Below are 19,158 nucleotides of genomic sequence, written 5' to 3' on the forward strand. Positions count from 1 at the left end.
GTTTTATAATTCAAACCACACTGGTCCTTTCTATCCTTGTTCATGTTCCTTCATATTAATATTTGAAAATAAGAAATATATCAATTGAAAGCAGGGGAATAAAGTTTGGAACTAATTCAACACATTTTGAGTAGAAAAATACATATATTTACACAGATCTGTACATCACAGCTGAAGAAGGGACAAATGAGGAAGAAAGAGGGACAGAGGGATTGGGTTCCCAAAGAGGGACAGTTGGGAGCTATACTCTTTCGTATCTACCTTCCCAATTTTATGGAATTATGAGGTTTGGAATGTCCAGTGTGCATACACAGCGATAAGTGTAAGGGTTAGGCCGGTTCACACTGACAGATGAAATGCTGCGTTTAATGCACCGCAAACAATGGCAAAGAGCTTTAGTGATAACATCAGGTGAGCAGATCATTGTGTTTACTAGTTGACACCTCCAGGACATAAATGTTAGTCCTCTCAGTGGCAATCTTTGTGTAGTGTTGTGTAGTGGCTGCCATGTTTGTGCGCATTTTCACGGAGTGCAGTTGATTGCGGTTTTCCAGCTCCTATGGTCAGGCTGAGGTAGTTTAATGAATGCTTTGAGGCCTTATACAGGAGGCAGTAGTGGATACTAGATGCCAATTAGTGGTTCTGGACACTCAGGTTATGTTTTTTTTTTTTTTTTTAACTAAATGTCACTAAATGTCACTTCACACAGGTCAGGTGACAGATCGATTTATGCTATGTGCAACAATCAACTTAAAATATAGGCCCTGCCAGTGTGGCCTTATGCAGGGCAGTAGTGGATACTAGATGCCAGTAGTGGTGTTAAAGAATTATTTAGTTATGGTCGGTGCACTACTAGGTCCAACAGACCTGTCTGCCTCCCGGAGGGGGTTCCATGGCAAAAGTCCCACCAAAAATTATGTGGTTTACGTAGTGTCATGTTTTTATCTCTAGAGGGCAGAAATCACTTTACAGTCCTACATTTTACAAACCCTCATTACAGCGATCAATAATACTGTATGTCTTTGTATTGATTTATATAGCATCAGCATTTTCCGCAGTGCTGTACCACAGAATACAGGGTATAACAATACAATATTAAAATACAACAGTTAACAGTACATGATAATGGTGGATTACAGCTGATGCAGTGAACCAATCAGTTAGGGCTTGTTCACACTACAAGAGCTTTTTCTAATAGCTTTGTGATTTTAAAAGCTCTTGCTAATGTTATCCTATGTGTGTGTTCACACTGGAATGTTATTCTATGTGTGTGTTCCCACTGGAGCGATGTGATTTTGTAAAAAAAAAAACCCATAGCATTGCATTAGCAAGAGTTTTTAACATCTATACAATACAATACAATAACATTTGTAAAGCGCTTTTCTCCCATAGGACTCAAAGCGCATAGCTGTGTCTCAGATTAATACAGGGTTTCAGGCTGGGTTGTGTTACAGAGGAGATAGTCAGATGTTCATGAATGCCAGACTGAAAAGGTAGGTTTTCAGTTTAGACTTAAATGCTTCCAGGGATGGGGCTGTCCTGATTGGGTGTGGCAGGGAGTTCCAAAGTGTAGGGGCAGCATGACAAAAGGCTCTGTCTCCAAAGGTTTTGAGGTGGACTCTGGGGGTGACCAAGGGGTTACGTCCTTTTGATCTAAGATTGTGGGGGGGGGGTGTGATGTAGTTGCAACAAGTCCTTCAGGTATCCAGGGCCCAGATTGTGCAAGGATTTGAATGTCAGTAAGCCAATCTTAAACAGAATTCTCCATTTTATCGGTAGCCAGTGGAGTGAGCTCAGGGTTGGTGTTATGTGGCAATGGCGGGGTTGGCTCGTTAACAGCCTTGCGGTGGCATTCTGTACTAATTGCAGGCGGCGTAAGTCTTTCTTATGCAGGCCTGTGTAGAGGACGTTGCAGTAGTCTAACCTTGATGTGACGAAGGCATGAACTAGGGTTGGAAGATCCTTGCAATATTCCTTAGGTGAAAGAAGGAATGTTTCACAACAGCTGAGATTTGATTCCTGAAGCTTAATTTCCCATCAATCAGTACTCCCAGGCTGCGCACACAGTCTGAGTTGTTCAGGTCTGAGCTCCCTATCCTTAGCGGTGTTGGTTGAGACTGGAGCTGCTTTGCTGTTGAGCCCTGGCCCTCGATAACAAGAACCTCAGTTTTGTCAGCATTAAGTTTTAGCCAATTATTATTCATCCACTCCTGAAGCTCAGCTAAGCATGCGTTTATTTGTGGAGTAGGGTCTGTGACATCAGGTTTGAATGACAAATATAGCTGGGTGTCATCAGCATAGCAATGATATGTCAGGCCATGTTTTTGTATGATTTCTCCAAGTGGCAGCATGTATATGGTGAACAGTAAAGGGGATAATATTGCGCCCTGAGGTACACCGTATTTTAGTGGTACAAGGTTGGAGAGGAAGGGCCCTAAGGCTACCCTTTGTGTTCTGCCAGCCAGGAAGGAGTTGAACCACCGGAGAACAATGCCATCTATGCCACAGTACTCTTGTAGCCTGTTGAGTAAGATTTCATGATCGACTGTGTCAAAAGCCGCTGAGAGGTCGAGCAAAATCAGGATGGAACATTGACCCTTGTCTCTTGCAATGAGCAGATCATTGCAAATCTGGGTGAGGGCTGTTTCACAGCTGTGATATTTCCTGAAACCAGATTGAAGAGGGTCAAGGATGTTGTTTCTGGAGAGCCTGGCTTCAAGTTGGAGGTAGACAGCCTTTTCAATAACTTTTCCCAGAAAGGGGAGGTTTGAGACAGGTCTGTAGCTGTTTAGAGCATCTGGGTCTAAGGATGGTTTCTTGAGTAGAGGCCTGACGATTGCTTTTTTCAGAGTAGAGGGAAACCACCCTTCTTGTAAGGAGCCGTTGACTATTTTGTGGAATGCCGGTGTAAATAGTTCAGGGCATTTCAACATGAACTTAGTGGGGCCAGGGTCCAGATCGCAGGTAGTCTGGCGAAGGTTTGAGAGGATATCCAAGATGTCTTTTTCAGTGATTACCTTAAAATCAGACCATGGTGGTAGGCTATTTTTGCACCTGTTATATGGCTCTGCATGGGTTTCTGGGGCTGTGAATTGAATAGCATTTAAAAAGCTCCTGTAGTGTGAATCAGCCCTTACAGATTTTTTCGCAATGGTGGAAGATATGTACGCACATGACACAACACTGTGAGACAAAAGGGGAAGAGACATCCTTTCCTTCATCTTCTAACAGACAAAACTATAGGAGGCGCCCATAGAAATCAAAAGTATTGTATAGAGTAAATACCTGTTATCTATAGTAAAAATAAATGTTCTTACCTGGTAAGAAGACTCATTAGACTGAGCCTTCTTACCAGGTAAGAACATTAAAGGTGCGTACACACGCACTACCGCCGGCAACGATGGGTCCGCCAGACCCTCCCGCCGGGTGGACATTCATCCAACAGCAGCACGTGTGTACGACCTGTCGGCGCACTAATAAGGCTGTTTCTGAACGATCCGCTCAGCGGATCATTCAGAAACAGCCTTATCAGTCTGTCTCACAGACTGTACACACGCACTACTGTAGCTGGAACGCCCGCTCAGTGGGAGGGTCCAGCGGATCCGTTGTTGCCGGCGGTAGTGCGTGTGTACGCAACTTTAATCTTACCATAGATAATAGGTATTTAATCTATACAATACTTTTGATCTCTATGGGCGCCTCCTATAGTTTTGTCTGTTAGAATTCTATTCACCCAAGCTGGTGGGGTATTCGCCACTATTTTTATATAGGGCTAATTTCTTCTAGAGCAGCGACCACCAAGGCCAAGTAGAGACGGTACTTCTCCACATGCACCGACAAGTGGTTGCCTTCAAAAGCAACCCACAATTGTAAGTATATACTTATTAAGCCTAGACCATCTTTGTGACGAGATTACACGATATTGGGCTCCCGGCGTCCCTGTGTTTTTTTGTTTCTACTAATCTGATTTCCTTCATCTTGAACTTCCCCACCGTACTGGGACTATATCAGAAAGTAGTCGCCGGCACCATCTATTTATCAGCTCTTTTATTGGTTAAAAAGACACATGACAGTTAACAGCGACGTTTCGGAGAACCTTCTTTCTCAAGCTCTATCAGTGTCTGCAATAAACAACCTTTAATCACTTCCTTTTATATCTAGCTGGATGGAGAACCAGCCAATCACGTCACTGCCACCTTGTGGCGACCAATCCCCGTCCGTCTTACCATGCGGACTTGATGGGGAACTAATTTTCAAAAAAGCGGACATGCGTACAAGCGGACGCGTCATCCCATGCAGCGGGGCGGGGAGCAGGCCCGACGCCAAGTGCAACACCGACCAATGGGCGCGAGGCAGACGATGTCAACACCCCTCCGTCACGCCTACTATATGGCGGACCAGATGGGGAACTGCCTCACGGAAAGCCGCAAACGCGGCCGCCCACTGAGCAACCACGCGAGCATAGCTGTGATCACTCATGTGGGCTGTCAGCGCATACATCGGCATCCAGGAATGCCCCCCGCCCGCCGCATGGCAAAAGAGCATGCCATAGCCATGGCAACCCACGGAAACCAACAACAATTTAAGTCACAAACAGGGCTAACAGTATCCACACAAGTATAAGTCATTCCAACCAGGTGTACTTAATACTATAAGAATTGAGCAATATTAAAATAACCTACATAAGTGGTGTCATGTCATATTCTCTATTGAGTCCCCTAAGGGACAAGGTGTCCAATAGTCGTATCCATTTGGACTCACAATATAGCAGTTTTTTTAGTCTGTCACCTCCCCGTCTAAGTGGTTTAATCTGTTCTAGAATTTGAAACCTCAGTTGATTAACAGATACTAATACTAGGACACTGTGTCTCCATCTGAGCCACAAATTCTAATAGACTCGAACGTGGCCCCACCCACACACAAAAAATGTCGTCAATGTAACGCATCCAGCATTTTGCGTGTTTCAAAAAAATTAAATTAGTATAAACAAATGCTTCTTCGTATGCGTTCATAAAAATATTTGCATAGGTTGGGCCACGTTTGAGCCCATTGCTGTTCCTCTGAGCTGTAAATAAAACTGATCTTCTACCAAAAAGTAGTTACATGTCAACAATAGCTGTAATAATCTGCATAAAAATGTTCTCTGTATCTCAGAATAATCAGAAGCACTCATCAGGATGTGTTCAACCGCCTCCACACCTCCATCATGTGGGATGGAGGTGTAGAGGGATTCCACATCCATAGTCACCAACAGGGCCCCTTCCGGGATCTCAGACAACTTCCTAATTTCTTCCAAAAACATGTTTGTATCTCTAAGATACGATTTTCCTGCCAAGACAAATGGTCTTAAAACCTGATCTAAATATTTAGCCAAGGGAGAAAAGATCGAATTGATTCCAGCAACTATAGGGCGGCCAGGGGGATGAGTTCTATTTTTATGGATTTTTGGACAGACATAAAAAAACGGAATAATCGGATGATCCTGTATAAGGTATTGACTTAATTTATTATCTATAATCAAATCCTGATGGGCCTGATGTACTACTTCATTAATTTTCCCAAAGAATTCCATGGTTGGATCTATGGATAACATCCTATACGTCGTAGAGTCTGAGAGTAAACAATCAATTTCACTTCTATAGTATGCACTGTCCATTATCACCACCGCTCCCCCTTTATCCGCCTGTTTTATTACGATGGTTTTGTCTTCACAGAGTTCCATGAGTGCTTGGCGTTGTTCCTGATCCAGGTTATGCCTAATGCGACAGTTCGGACCCAGATTTTTGAAAATAATGTCCACTTCCTCAGTGACCTTCCTCATAAATTTATCTATTATCTGACATGTCGGGGGATTAAAGCTGCTCTTCACATACAATTTAGTATCTTTAAGCTTTAACTGATCTTCCTTTCGATCCTGTTGTTGAAAAAACGGTCTCTCCTGAGGTTGACTGAAAAAATATTTTAATCGGACAGCTCTAAAAAATCTGTGTAGATCTATATCGAGATCAACCCGGTTGGGTTTTTTTGAAACACGCAAAATGCTGGATGCGTTACATTGACGACATTTTTTTGTGTGTGGGTGGGGCCACGTTCGAGTCTATTAGAATTTGTGGCTCAGATGGAGACACAGTGTCCTAGTATTAGATTGACAGTTCATGATGATGTATTTGAAGTTAGCTATTTGGATGTGTTGGTGAGACTCAGAGAGGGTAAACTCGATACCGATATTTATGTAAAACCGACTGACATGAACTCAACTTTGATCTATGACAGGTTCCATCCCCCGGGTACTAAGCTATCTATCCCGGGAAGCCAATTTCAGAGGGTTAAACGTATAGTTAACGATGTCAATACGTGTCATGAGAGACTAGATGAGATGCAACTTAAATTTACTAAGAGACGATATCCGAGACCATTACTGGAGAGGGTGAGACAGCAGATTGATAGGGACGACAGAACAGACAGGACAAATCGTAGGAGAGGACAATACAAAAGGATTCCATTTGTTAGCCAATTTAATGTAGCGAGTGAAGACATAGCAAAAGCAATACGTAATAATTGGCATCTGTTGAGGGACAATTTCCCTCACATTGATGAGTTTCAGACCTTCCCACTTATGTCCTATAGGAGAGCACCTACATTAAAAGATAAATTAGTACATGCAGATTTGGGCCCTTCTAAAAAAAGTACTTATAGATCCACCAGACCTAGTGGGACGTATCCCTGTTTGGGATGTGTACATTGCAATAGTGTAATTAAGGCAGTTATATCACCCACCCCCATAGTGGTAAAAAATTCTTTATCAATGGCTGTTATGATTGCAACACTAGATATGCAGTATATGCCTTAAAATGTCCTTGTGGTCTGCTCTATATTGGACAGACCACACAAAGAGTGAAAGACAGAATTTCAGCACACAAAAGTACAATCAGAAAGCCAGCATTAGAACTAGCTGTCCCGTCACACTTTACACAGGCTAAACACTCTGTTAATCAACTGAGGTTTCAAATTCTAGAACAGATTAAACCACTTAGACGGGGAGGTGACAGACTAAAAAAACTGCTATATTGTGAGTCCAAATGGATACGACTATTGGACACCTTGTCCCTTAGGGGACTCAATAGAGAATATGACATGACACCTGGTTGGAATGACTTATACTTGTGTGGATACTGTTAGCCCTGTTTGTGACTTAAATTGTTGTTGGTTTCCGCGGGTTGCCATGGCTATGGCGTGCTCTGTTGCCATGTGGCGGGGCGGGAGGGCGTTCCTGGATGCCGATGTATGCGCTGACAGCCCACGTGAGTGGTTACAGCTATGCTCGCGTGGTTGCTCAGTGGGCGGCCGCGTTTGCGGCTTTCCGTGAGGCAGTTCCCCATCTGGTCCGCCATATGGTAGGCGTGACGGAGGGGTGTTGACATCGTCTGCCTCGCCCCCATTGGTCGGTGTTGCACTTGGCGTCGGGCCTGCTCCCCGCCCCACTGCATGGGATGACGCGTCCGCTTGTACGCATGTCCGCTTTTTTGAAAATAAGTTCCCCATCAAGTCCGCATGGTAAGACGGACAGGGATTGGTCGCCACAAGGTGGCAGTGACATGTGATTGGCTGGTTCTCCATCCAGCTAGATATAAAAGGAAGTGATTAAAGGTTGTTTATTGTAGACACTGATAGAGCTTGAGAAAGGAGGTTCTCCGAAACGTCGCTGTTAACTGTCATGTGTCTTTTTAACCAATAAAAGAGCTGATAAATAGATGGTGCCGGCGACTACTTTCTGATATGACTTTGGAGATGGGAGTGCTGGATCTCCACTAGCCTTGGCACATCGAATGTGAAGATTACTGGGGTGCTGTCTACATTCAGTCGTACTGGGACTATAGAACTGGCTGCAGGTGATGCGGGTGATGCGACTAATGGGCAGATTCAATCGCTTCTTGGCTCACAGGTACATGATGGAAGAAGAAATGGGACTATATTGTCCTGTAAGTGTTTAAATGACATGGAAACCCTGAAAAGTTCCCATATAACACCAAGATCTTGCAGAAACCTGGTTGAGAATATTATGGCATATTATATCTTTGAAAATGCCAATGAAGAGACAAAAGTTTAACATTTATTAAAGATTTCCATAAAATGTACACTTCAGGGCCTCTTCACTGGCCCATTAATGAAGCTCCTGAACTGACCTGATCAGCCCTTTAATAGCCCCAAATCAACCCATAACCCTCTGCCTTCAGATCCATCATTTTACTTGCTGTGGAGTCATCCATCTATGTTTGAATGTAATTATGTTTTTTGTATTTTTCAGATGTGACTTTTTTTTTTTAATTAGAGGGAATGACTTTACACAGAAGCAGTTCATGTAAAGCAGCTTACATTTGACTTTTCTTTTTGTATCTTCATCTGCTGTTTTAGGAGTTGGGTTGTTGAAAGCTTTCAATATTCCAGTCTGTATGCGCTGTGAAAGAGAAAGCACAATGCTTTACCAAGAAGATACTAATAGATTACAAATACTAAAACATAAATAGGGGAGTAATTAATATTGTGTTGCACAAAATTGAATTTACAACCTCTGGGTCGGTTTCTTGTTGATATAATTATGCTAACTAGATACTGCCCACCAAGATAGCTGATGAAGAGATTCATAGCAGCAGAGGAAAAAAGCAGCTCCACCCTTTCTCTACTTATCTATAGCTCCACAACTTGACTAATAGGGTTTTTCTCAATAAATATTTAATGATCAGGTAAAGATGGAACTTTTCAATTAAGGCAGAATACTTAGATTAAAAACTGTTAAGGTTATTGATTAAATATATTCTCAATACCTGAAAACCGACATAATCAATAAAGGCATTAGGCTCTTTTCACACTATTTAGAACTAATTGTGGTGCAATTAATCTTCATTCACATCGCAACATTGCACAAAAGTCACATTGCCCATTGACGGTGCAGTGTGCCCAATGCCATGCAGTACCACACAAGTATGCCCCACTACCGATGTAAATGCACAGATCACCCTGTCAATGCATTGCAATCAGAGAATCAGAGTGGTTCTGTATCAGAACCTGCTATGCCACATCATGATCAATGTGTTAGCCCCATGATAGCCCCATGGGGCTATCATGTGTTAGCCCCATGGGGCTATCATTGTCAATTGCAACACGACAATAAAATATACAGTATTGCGAGCTTAGTGCCACTTTAGGCAACTTATACATACATAGAACTTTATTAACAGACCTGGAATAAAAAACAAAAAACAGTAGTAATAACACTTATAACTCATAAAACAAGTACAGTCATATGCCCAATATACATGTTCTAAATAAGATTCACTATACATTCACATATACCTTCTGTAATAGGCAAATAGGTAAAAACCAAATAATACAAACAAAGACAAACTATTTGCTAAACTATGTACAGTCCTGCTTTAAACAACTAGTAAAATGATTTGTAGATCAATTCTTCCAATTAAAAAAATCAATAGAATAACTACCTACGTTTTCAAACAAAAGATATCTGCACTAGTTATCAATCTCATTTCCCTACATGGCTCACAAGTAGGAAGCAAATGGAAAGGCACCCGTTACAAAAACGTTTGGGTTTCTTTTTGTTTAGTTTATAGAAAACTTCCATTAGTATGGGAAAAGGTGGCTGACAAGCCCAGTTTCACCAGGTACAGGATATAGGGGGATAATGGAAATGTTGATGTATATAGCTGCTGGCCAGGCTTTTCAGATGTCCCTGGTCCCTTAAGTGACCACTCACATGAATCCAGATTCATCTACAAGCAACATGCGCCTTCTAATATCAGTATAAATAATACAAATAATAATAGTTGTCTGAGGAACAGAAAGCTAATAGAAGGGGAGAGGAGAGCAGCAGAATCAATAGAGGACTATTCCAGGCCAATTGAAAGGTCTGGTGGACTAGGCCAAAGTCAAGAGGCTGGAGTAGCCACAGCACAGATCAGACTTTCACGGCTGGTGTTCCAATGCCAAGGAACCCTGGAAGCATAGGATATCTGTATGGTGAAAGATGGCACCACTATTTAACAGTTTTTACCTTTTGTATACTACTTGTTCCTTCTAAGAGCATAGACAGTGTCCCTCTCCTCTGCAGATTGCGTGTCAGCTGCCATTGATGCAGACTTTCTCTCATATCTGCAGTATGCAAAGAATATTTCCAACAGTATACAGTACTGGACAACTCTAATGCCTACTCTGTTCTCCTCCTCAAAAGTATCCAGTTTCTGGCCCACAATGAACAATAAATAGTCATCATTCAGAGCTAGGTTGCTTAGAGTTGTTTACACCAAAAGCCAAAGGAGCCTGCTAGTACCACAGTCTCTCTCACCCCAATAGCAAATATCTCTTTTTCTGCTGTATTATGAATTTACCATACAGTTTCAGATCAATGCCATCTGTATATACAGATTTATATTGTTCAACCTTGTGTGCTAATGGAGCCCCTTCCTCTAAGACAGCTTATTTTGAGGCAGAGCTGCACCAATGATTTGGGCATCGCCATAGCCTGTAATGTGAATTAAGGCCATAGAGGAGCTCAGTGATTAGTTTGGGAGCTGGTGATTGCTGGAGCTCAAATTAGAAGAAAATTGAAGTAATTCTGCCACCAGGGACCACAGAGAATAGCCACATGTACATCAAACAAACTGGGTTCCTGGAAAAACCTTCCCCACCTGACAGAGACCAGAAACATTCCCCATCACTATACATTTTTCTCCATAATGTGGTCACCACATTACCTCAAAGGCACAACATGGCAGATGCAACATATGAGCAACTGCAACAATGTTAGCAAGCTTATTGCCTTCTCTGCTCTGTAGCTGGTGCTACTATAGCCCATCACAGCAACATCCTGAATGAAGATGCTAAGCTTTGTCCAGTCTCAGGGCTTTGAAATGGAAATCACATTATCCCTTTTGAAATCCACTCCCAGTGCCCATGTAAGTGAAAGAATCAGTGTCGTACACTGTGACAACAGTGCAGATAATGTTTGAAATTTTTATTTTTCCTTTGAATAGACTTCTGGGACAGAAGTGAATTGAGAGAATGATTTTTGGGAGGTCCTATAAACCACTCAGTGGACTGTTATGCTTGAATGAAAGCGTAGTTAATTTATTTTTTCTTTTTGGCAGTATTAAAAAATATACAATAGAATCCCTTTATAGTAAACTTCAAGGGGCCTGGCCAAGTAGTTAACTATATCAGGATTCATCATACATTGTACAGTGGATATTTGGTATGAGAGCATAATTTGTTCCGGAACCATACAGGTTATCCAAAGCACTCTTATATTAAAGAAAATCCCCATAAAGATTAATGGAAACTCAGATGATTCGGTCCAGAATCCAACATCATTTATACAAAAAATATTTAATACAAAGTACTGTACTGTGTAAAGGTAAAAATGTAAAAAAAAGGCTTTCACTTTAAAGGAATACTGTAAGGGGGTTGGGGAAAATGAGTTGAACTTACCCAGAGCTTCTAATGGTCCCCCGCAGACATCCTGTGCCCGCGCAGCCACTCACCGATGCTCCGGCCCCGCCTCCGGTTCACTTCTGGAATTTCAGACTTTAAAGTCTGAAAACCACTGCGCCTGCGTTGCCGTGTCCTCGCTCCCGCTGATGTCATCAGGAGCGGACTGCGCAGACACACAACATACTGGGCCTGCGCAGTACACTCCTAGTGATGTCAGCAGAGCAAGGACACGGCAACGCAGGAGCAGTGGTTTTCAGACTGTAAAGTCTGAAATTCCAGAAGTGAACCGGAGGCGGGGCCGGAGCATCGGTGAGAGGCTGTGTGGGCACAGGAGGTCTGTGAGGGACCATTAGAAGCCCTGGGTAAGTTCAACTCATTTTCCCCCGATCCCCCTACAGTATTCCTTTAACAAATAGAATCATTGCTATCTGTGTGTAGCTTTAACAAGGAACTTATCCAGTGACAATTGCTTTTGCCTACTTTTGAAGATTTTCACAAAAATGTGACATTGCACAGTCCCTACACTCAGATTTAGTACAATCCTGCAGCGTCAAAGGGAGAAGTTCCATGGTCTCAGTTATGATGATATGGACGCACATATACATTCTGTGCTTGTGTATCATGATGTTGCTTGCTTAACAAGTCAAAATGTCATAAAAATGTTTGCTTATCTTGCAAAGTGCTCTTAAACCAAGTTACTTGCAAGACAAGGTTTTACTGTATATGTAAAAAAGGCCTATGGTTGAGACCTGGAGATGGAGTTTACTATAGCCAGAGGTTTACTATATCAGAGTTTACTATAACAAGATTCTACTGTAGTTGGCTTTAGACTGAAAGAAAGATTATAAAATAATCAAAACGATGGCCAAGCAAGGAAAACTAGCATACCAGTTTATAATGAGCATAATGTATTGCTTAGAGGAGGACAAATGGGCTATACATTGCCTGTTATATCTATAGAAGGACACAGTAGAAAAAAAAAACAGGCCTAACCAACTTCAAGGAAATTAATTATTGGATGTTGTGTTTGGCTCAATACAACTAAAGGTCAATTTTCACTTCCTTTTGAAGATTCAGGTCTCAAGGTCTTGGCACCTGGTTCAATCTGCCCATTTATAAAGGGGAATGCCTCAAAAACTAGGCATGGTAAAGAAAAGACCCTAGAGGACATCTGTTCGTCCTTGTCCATTCTCATGTATGCCAAACATGCAGTAAATTGAAGTTTTGGTACTGCAAATATTCTTTTATGAAAGAAAATTACTGTTCCTGGAACAAGTACTATTCTTAAATGAATGTGCTGCAAATTCCTATAAATCGATTCATTTACTTTGATCAGAGATGTTTTTAAGTAAAGCGGCATGAATGGGTCTGGCAGTCGTTTGAAAGGCTTTTGGAAATTTCAAACATACTTGAAATTGTAAAGTTGATACTGCAAAGTATAATATATATATATATATACACATATATATGTATGAAAATTAAATAAATAAAAATGAGGCATACAAATGCTTTAGTTAAAAGCATAGCTGTAATCTTTGAACCTAAAATATTGGATATCTGTAGCATCTAGATAAGGTACAGTATATATCACAAGAAATATTATTTCCATAGTTAATCAAATACAATGATTTATTAGCAGAGCCAGAGTGTGGTGGGAAGTTGGGGTGAAGGAGGACACGTTGCATTTGGCAGGGCCCAATGCTAAAGGAATGTGCACTACAGTCTCTGCAATAAAAAAAATTCTAAAGGAGTTAAATTGTACAGCTAGGTTTACACTATTGGCTGCTGTGGTGGTGATGTGCGTTTCTGGCCTCTGGAGGCATTTAGGGAGCTTCATTCTCTACTTCCCTCATGTGACATGAAAGCAGGTATTCATATTCTCACTGCAAGATATAAGAAGCTGATGGTGTGGTCAAAGAATTCTCAGCTCTGCTTCTGACAGGCAGGTATAGAGCAAATGATAAGCAAGGCACACACCTAATGCTTTATCACCTAGCAAACAGATAAGTTCTAACAGAATAGCAGCAGCACCAGTGGAAATATTTTGAAGGCTGGTAAAATCGCTGTGCGCTGCCTGCCCATGGCAAAATTACCAGCCTTTCTATGTTACAAACATACTAAAATGAAGCTGCTCTGTAAATAAGAAATGTTCAATCTATTCTTCAGAGTTGTTTAGGAGACCTTGATGCAGATAAAAAAAAAAATGGCCTAGACTATGATCAGAGCTGGGACAAGGTCCTCCAGCACCCAAGGCTGAGACACCAAAGTGCGCACCTCCATCCCTCCCACAACAGCCATTACACACTGATTGCTATTAGACTAAGAGGGCCACAGGGCCCACAACCTCCCCAACACCTTAATATCTAGTTATCTGGCTTGCAGTCACTGCCCTGTATCCCCTTTTCTTATTTCTTTCTGCTTTATACACAATTAGGAATGACAGCTGAATGAATTGTGCGCCCCCTCCTACACTGCGCCCTGAGGCTGGAGCCTCTCCAGCCTATGCCTCGGCCCGGCCCGGACTATGATGGACATATGACTATAGTAGGGATTAAATTGTTAGACCCTCTAAGGGGCAATTAGTGACAAGACTAAATACTCTGTACAGCACTTTGAAAAATGTTGGTGCTAGATCATAATAATAATTCTTCAAAATGCACCTTGCAATATAAGTATCGAATAATAGCTGCAACATCTTATACCAGTCTCCCTGTGGGCTTCCTGGAGGAGACATTTCTGGATTTTTTTATTCATTATTTCCAAACATTAGATTTCATAGTCTTTGATAAGCACTGCATTAAGTGATAATTAAAGGACATCTGTAGTGAAAGGCATATGGAGGCTATTAATTTCCTTTTAAGCAATACCAGTTCCCTGGCAGTCCTGCTGATCTATTTGGCCACAAACATGTCTCTGAATCACACCAGAAACAAGCATGCAGCTAATCATGTCAGATCTGACAAAAATGTCAAAAACACCTGATCAGCTGCATGCTTGTTCACGGTCTATGGCTAAAAGGATTAGAGGCAGAGGATCAGCAGGGCTGCTAGGCAACTGGTAGTGGCTAAAAGGAAATAAATATGGCAGCCTCCATATGCCTCTCACTACAGTTGTCCTTTAAGAAGAATGGATAGTTCACTGAAACCAAATTATTTGCCAAAAAACCTCTGATCAAAACACAGAAACACCAGGAACTCTGCTGGAAAGCCTTTTCATTCAACCTGGGATATGCCGATGATACCACTCTGATGGCTAAAAGTGAGGTACAGTTGATGGATGTCAAATAATAAAAGTACCAAAGCTAGTTTGTTATTTAACAACAAGAAAACTAAAATGGTCATCTGCCCCAATGAATCCTCTGAAAAAAAGAAAAAAACATAAGAAAGAAGTGCAGCTAGCAACAAAATGTATCATCCCGAATGTAAAGATCTTTGCAGATGGTGACTTCAGTCATAAAATTGCTTAGGAGGAGTGTTATGACAAATCTGGACAAGCTAGTAAAGGACAGAGACATCACTTTACCAACAAAAATAAGGACAGTTAGGCCTCGTTCACATCATCACACGCAGATGGTTGTGCGATCGGAACGCAACACGTATGATCGCACGCCATCTGCCTTTCCATGCATTGCATGGCTGATCCCATTCACTGAAGCGCGCCTTTTGTCAAAAAATGCGTTTCAGCATGCATTCACACACCACACTGGTACGCAACGCATGCAATGTGAACATCAGACAGTGCAGTCTATGTACTTCTGATGTGCATGCAAGTCTGCCTCCTACACGTGTTCCTGAAATACGGACAGCAACACATGTTAAGTGAACGAGGCCTTAAAGTGTAACTGTCGGGCATAAAATCAATTATTTTTATCTGGTAAACAAGTAATAAGGATGCTAACCAGGCAATCCAAAAGTTAAAAATCTTGTTTTTCTCCTCCGTAAAACATCATTCCCCAGATTCACTGGCTCTCATTTGGTACATTTGCCACACAAAGGAAGTTGCAGAGTATGCTTGTACTTTCTTTTTTTTTTCTTCACTTTCCCTTCAGACTTAACTAATGCAGCCTGATTCCCTGAAGCCTCTTTCCCTCCTGTTTTCCGCTCCAACACCTGTTCCTCTCTCATTGGCCAATTTCTCAATGCACTTTTTACAGCAGACCTGGGTGGGAGTGTCTAAAGACTGGGTGGGAGGTGGGGCAATGATACACAGACAGAGTAAGGGAGGAAATGATGTCAGGATTGGCTTCAAGATAGACACAGACACAATGGAAAATCCTAAGAAGGATTTTCTCTTTTTTTACTATAGAAAAAAATCACTAAAATCAAAATGTTTGAAGACAGTTATGTAAGCAAGTATTTATGTAAGTTATGTAAGCAAGTATTTATCTATTTATATATGTGTTTCTTTTCTGAGATAATATGGCTGGCAGCTCCACTTTAAGGGGAACTTGAAGTGAGTTTCTCAAATAATGCCAGTTGCCTGACTTCTGTGCTGATGCTCGGCCTCTAATACTTTAAGTCACTGGCTCAGAAAGAGCATGCAGATCAGAATATGTGACTCTGGTCTGTTTCCACTGGCTGCATGCTTGTTGGAGGAGGTATGTAACGCAAAAACAACTAAAAACAAAAGCTCAGCATGACAGCCAGGCAACTGGCATTGCTTATAACAAAATGACAATGGTTGTCTCTGCATTCCTTTCACTTTAGATTCCCTTTAAAGGGGAACTGAAGTAAGAGGTATAAGGAGGCTGCCATATTTATTTCCTTTTAATCAATACCAGTTGCCTGGCAGCCCTGCTGGTCTATTTCTCTGCAGTAGTATCTGAATAACACCAGAAACAAGCATGCAGCTAGTCTTGTCAGATCTGACTTTAAAGTCTGAAACGCCTGATCTGCTGCATGCTTGTTCAGGAGCTATGGCTAATAGTATTAGAGGCAAAGAATCAGCAGGACCGCCAGGCAACTGGTATTGCTTAAAAGGAAATAAACATGGCAGCCTCCATAACTCTCTCTTCAGTTCCCCTTTAAAGCGGAATATAACCCTGCATTTCAACTTTGCTCTAAAACATTATTTACAGTATATTATATGCAACCAGCATTTTTTTTTTTACTAGACCAGCATTGGAAGGGTTACACAGGGCTTTAAAGTTCCTTTAGATTTCTGCAGACGCATCCGAAGCTGAAAAGAGATACATTTTGTTTACAGAAATGTATCTAAGTGTTTAATGTGACTCATCTCTCTGACTGAGAAGGAGCTTGGAGGACAGCCAAAGAGTGTGTAACTGTTTATCAATAGATACATAGAATGTAACAATCTGAACTTCTGCATATCTCTCCACGGAACTTGAAACGTCTGTGTTTAAAGAGTAACTGTCAGGCTGCAGAAGCTAATTTAAACCTCTATTCTCCTGTGTTAAACAGTTTAGAAGGAAGCCCAAAAGCAATTAGTGAAGATAAAAATCTCAGTTACCTTTGATGTGTGCTTATCAGCAAGGCTGTTATTCTTAAGAAGACGCAAGCCGCATACCATACTGCAAAGCATTCTGGGGCTCTCCCCTCGGCTGCTAATGAGACGTTATTACAGCAGCTTGTAATCGCGTAGCACTGATAAATCTCGGGCAGAGTACACTGCAGGAGTCAGCTATTGTTCCTAGCCACATGGCTCATTAATATTCACTGCACACTGTGTTGTTCAAGTACAAGCTTATCTGTGACCAGGAAACAGACACAATGATACACAGACAGAGTACACATTTGACAGAAAAACATGGAGCCTGCCATGAGCTGTCAGGAGCATCTATCTCTGCATATACTATATACAAATTCTGTGAAATCCAAACGTGGACAGTGAAATGCATATGTAATGTAAGTACAGCCAATCTTTAGCTACTGATATATGTGTTTATTTTCTCTGAGACCTTATACCTAACAGCTCCTCTTTAACCCTTCCAATGCTGGTCTAGTAAAAAAAAAAATGCTTTTTGCATATAATATGCTGTAAATAATATTTTAGAGCAAAGTTGAAATGCAGGGTTATATTCCGCTTTAATATGGAGTTGACCCACCCTCTGCAGCTAGAACTGTTTCAACTCTTATGGGCAAAAGGGTTAGGAGCGCATTTGTTAGAATGTTTGATCAGAAGAGGTCAGCTTTCAATCTTCACTCTATTTCATCCTAAAGTGTTCTGTCAGGTTATGGTTATGGCTCTATGCAGGCCAATCAGTTCACACACCTCACTCATCCATGTCTTTGTGGACCTTGCTTTGTAAATTGGTGCACATACTGTAGTCATGTTGGAACAGAAATAGGAGCATGAAATTAAATCTAAAATGTCTAGGTATGCTGAAGCATTCACTGAAACTAAAGAGCCAACCCCTGAAAAAACAACCTCATACCATAATCTTCCCTCCACCAAACTTTAAACTAGGCACAATGCAGTCAGATAAGTACTGTTCTTTTGTAATCCAAGAAACCCAAAACTAGTCCAAAAGACAAGGGCCCGTTTCCACTATAGCGTTGCGGAATCGCCGGCGAATCACCGCAGGCAAATCGCATGCGGGTGCGATTCCGCATGCGTTTTTTGCCGCGATTTTGCATGCGATTTCGCATAGGTAAGGCTGTATGCGAATTTAACCATGTCACTGCCTGTGTAAATTAACATTAATACCTATGCGAAATCGCGGCAAAAAATGGATGGGGAAAACGCATGCGATTTCCCTATTAAATACATTGCGTGCGATTCGCCTGCATTCCACACGCAGGCGAATTCTGAGGGCCCTACCATGCAGATTTTTTCTGCACAGAAAAACGTGCGGGGAAACGCACAAGTGGAAACAGTCCCATCCACTTGTACTGACTGTGCGAATCCGCATGCGGGCAACGCATGCGGATTCGCGATAGTGGAAACGGGCCCTTCCAGACAGAGAAGTGCGATGCATCACTCCAGAAAACACGTCTTTGTTCTACAATCCAGTGTTGATGTGCTTAACACAATTTCATCCAAAGCTTCTCATTGCAGTCGGGGATGTAAGCAGCTGCTTGGCCATGAAAACCCATTCCATGACGCTCTCTACAAAATATGTAAAAGAGAGAACCGAGAGTCCAATATAGTGTAGTAAGTATTGATAAATGAGTTTATGAGACGAGTACAACTTTTATACTCACAAACCAGGGTTACCTCCAGGAAACCACTGTATAAGCAGGTGAGGAGATTATCCTGTCCTCACTCAGGATTAAAGGGAACCTAAACTGAGAAGGACATGCATTTTTCCTTTTAAAATAATACCAGTTGCCTGACTCTACTGCTGATTCTGTGTCTCTAATACTTTCAGCCACAGCCCCTGAATAAGCATGCAGATCATGTGCTCTGACTGAAGTCAGACTGGATTAGCTGCATGCTTGTTTCAGGTGTGTGATTCAGCCACTGCTGCAGCCAAAGAGATCAGCATTACTGCCGGGCAACTGGTGTTATTTAAAAGGAAATATCCATATCCTTCTCAGTTTAGGTTCCTTTTAAGAAGTCGCTCTCTGTAGACAGGAAAAAAGAAAGGGGTATCCCCCACCACCAGGGGTGGATATCAAATATAAAGTAATGAAGAACAGAGGCGCCAAAAGGATAAAATCAACTATTGAAAAGTTTAAAAATGCTTAGGAGGCA

The 19,158-nt window shown here is 41.7% G+C and overlaps 1 protein-coding gene across 5 annotated transcripts in view; it reads right to left on the bottom strand.

Annotated features, from left to right (window-relative positions):
- The window catches only part of USP45 (ubiquitin specific peptidase 45), a 254,120-nt gene that overhangs the window by 33,019 nt on the left and 201,943 nt on the right, over positions 1-19,158 (bottom strand). For all 5 annotated transcript variants that reach the window (XM_068231216.1, XM_068231218.1, XM_068231215.1 and 2 more), the window contains one exon: positions 8,374-8,455. In XM_068231216.1, coding sequence (XP_068087317.1) covers positions 8,374-8,455 — 82 coding nt within the window. The remainder of the gene's footprint in view (positions 1-8,373; positions 8,456-19,158) is intronic.

The sequence above is a fragment of the Hyperolius riggenbachi genome, chromosome 4 (assembly GCF_040937935.1).
Source record: "Hyperolius riggenbachi isolate aHypRig1 chromosome 4, aHypRig1.pri, whole genome shotgun sequence".
NCBI classification, from domain to species: domain Eukaryota; kingdom Metazoa; phylum Chordata; class Amphibia; order Anura; family Hyperoliidae; genus Hyperolius; species Hyperolius riggenbachi.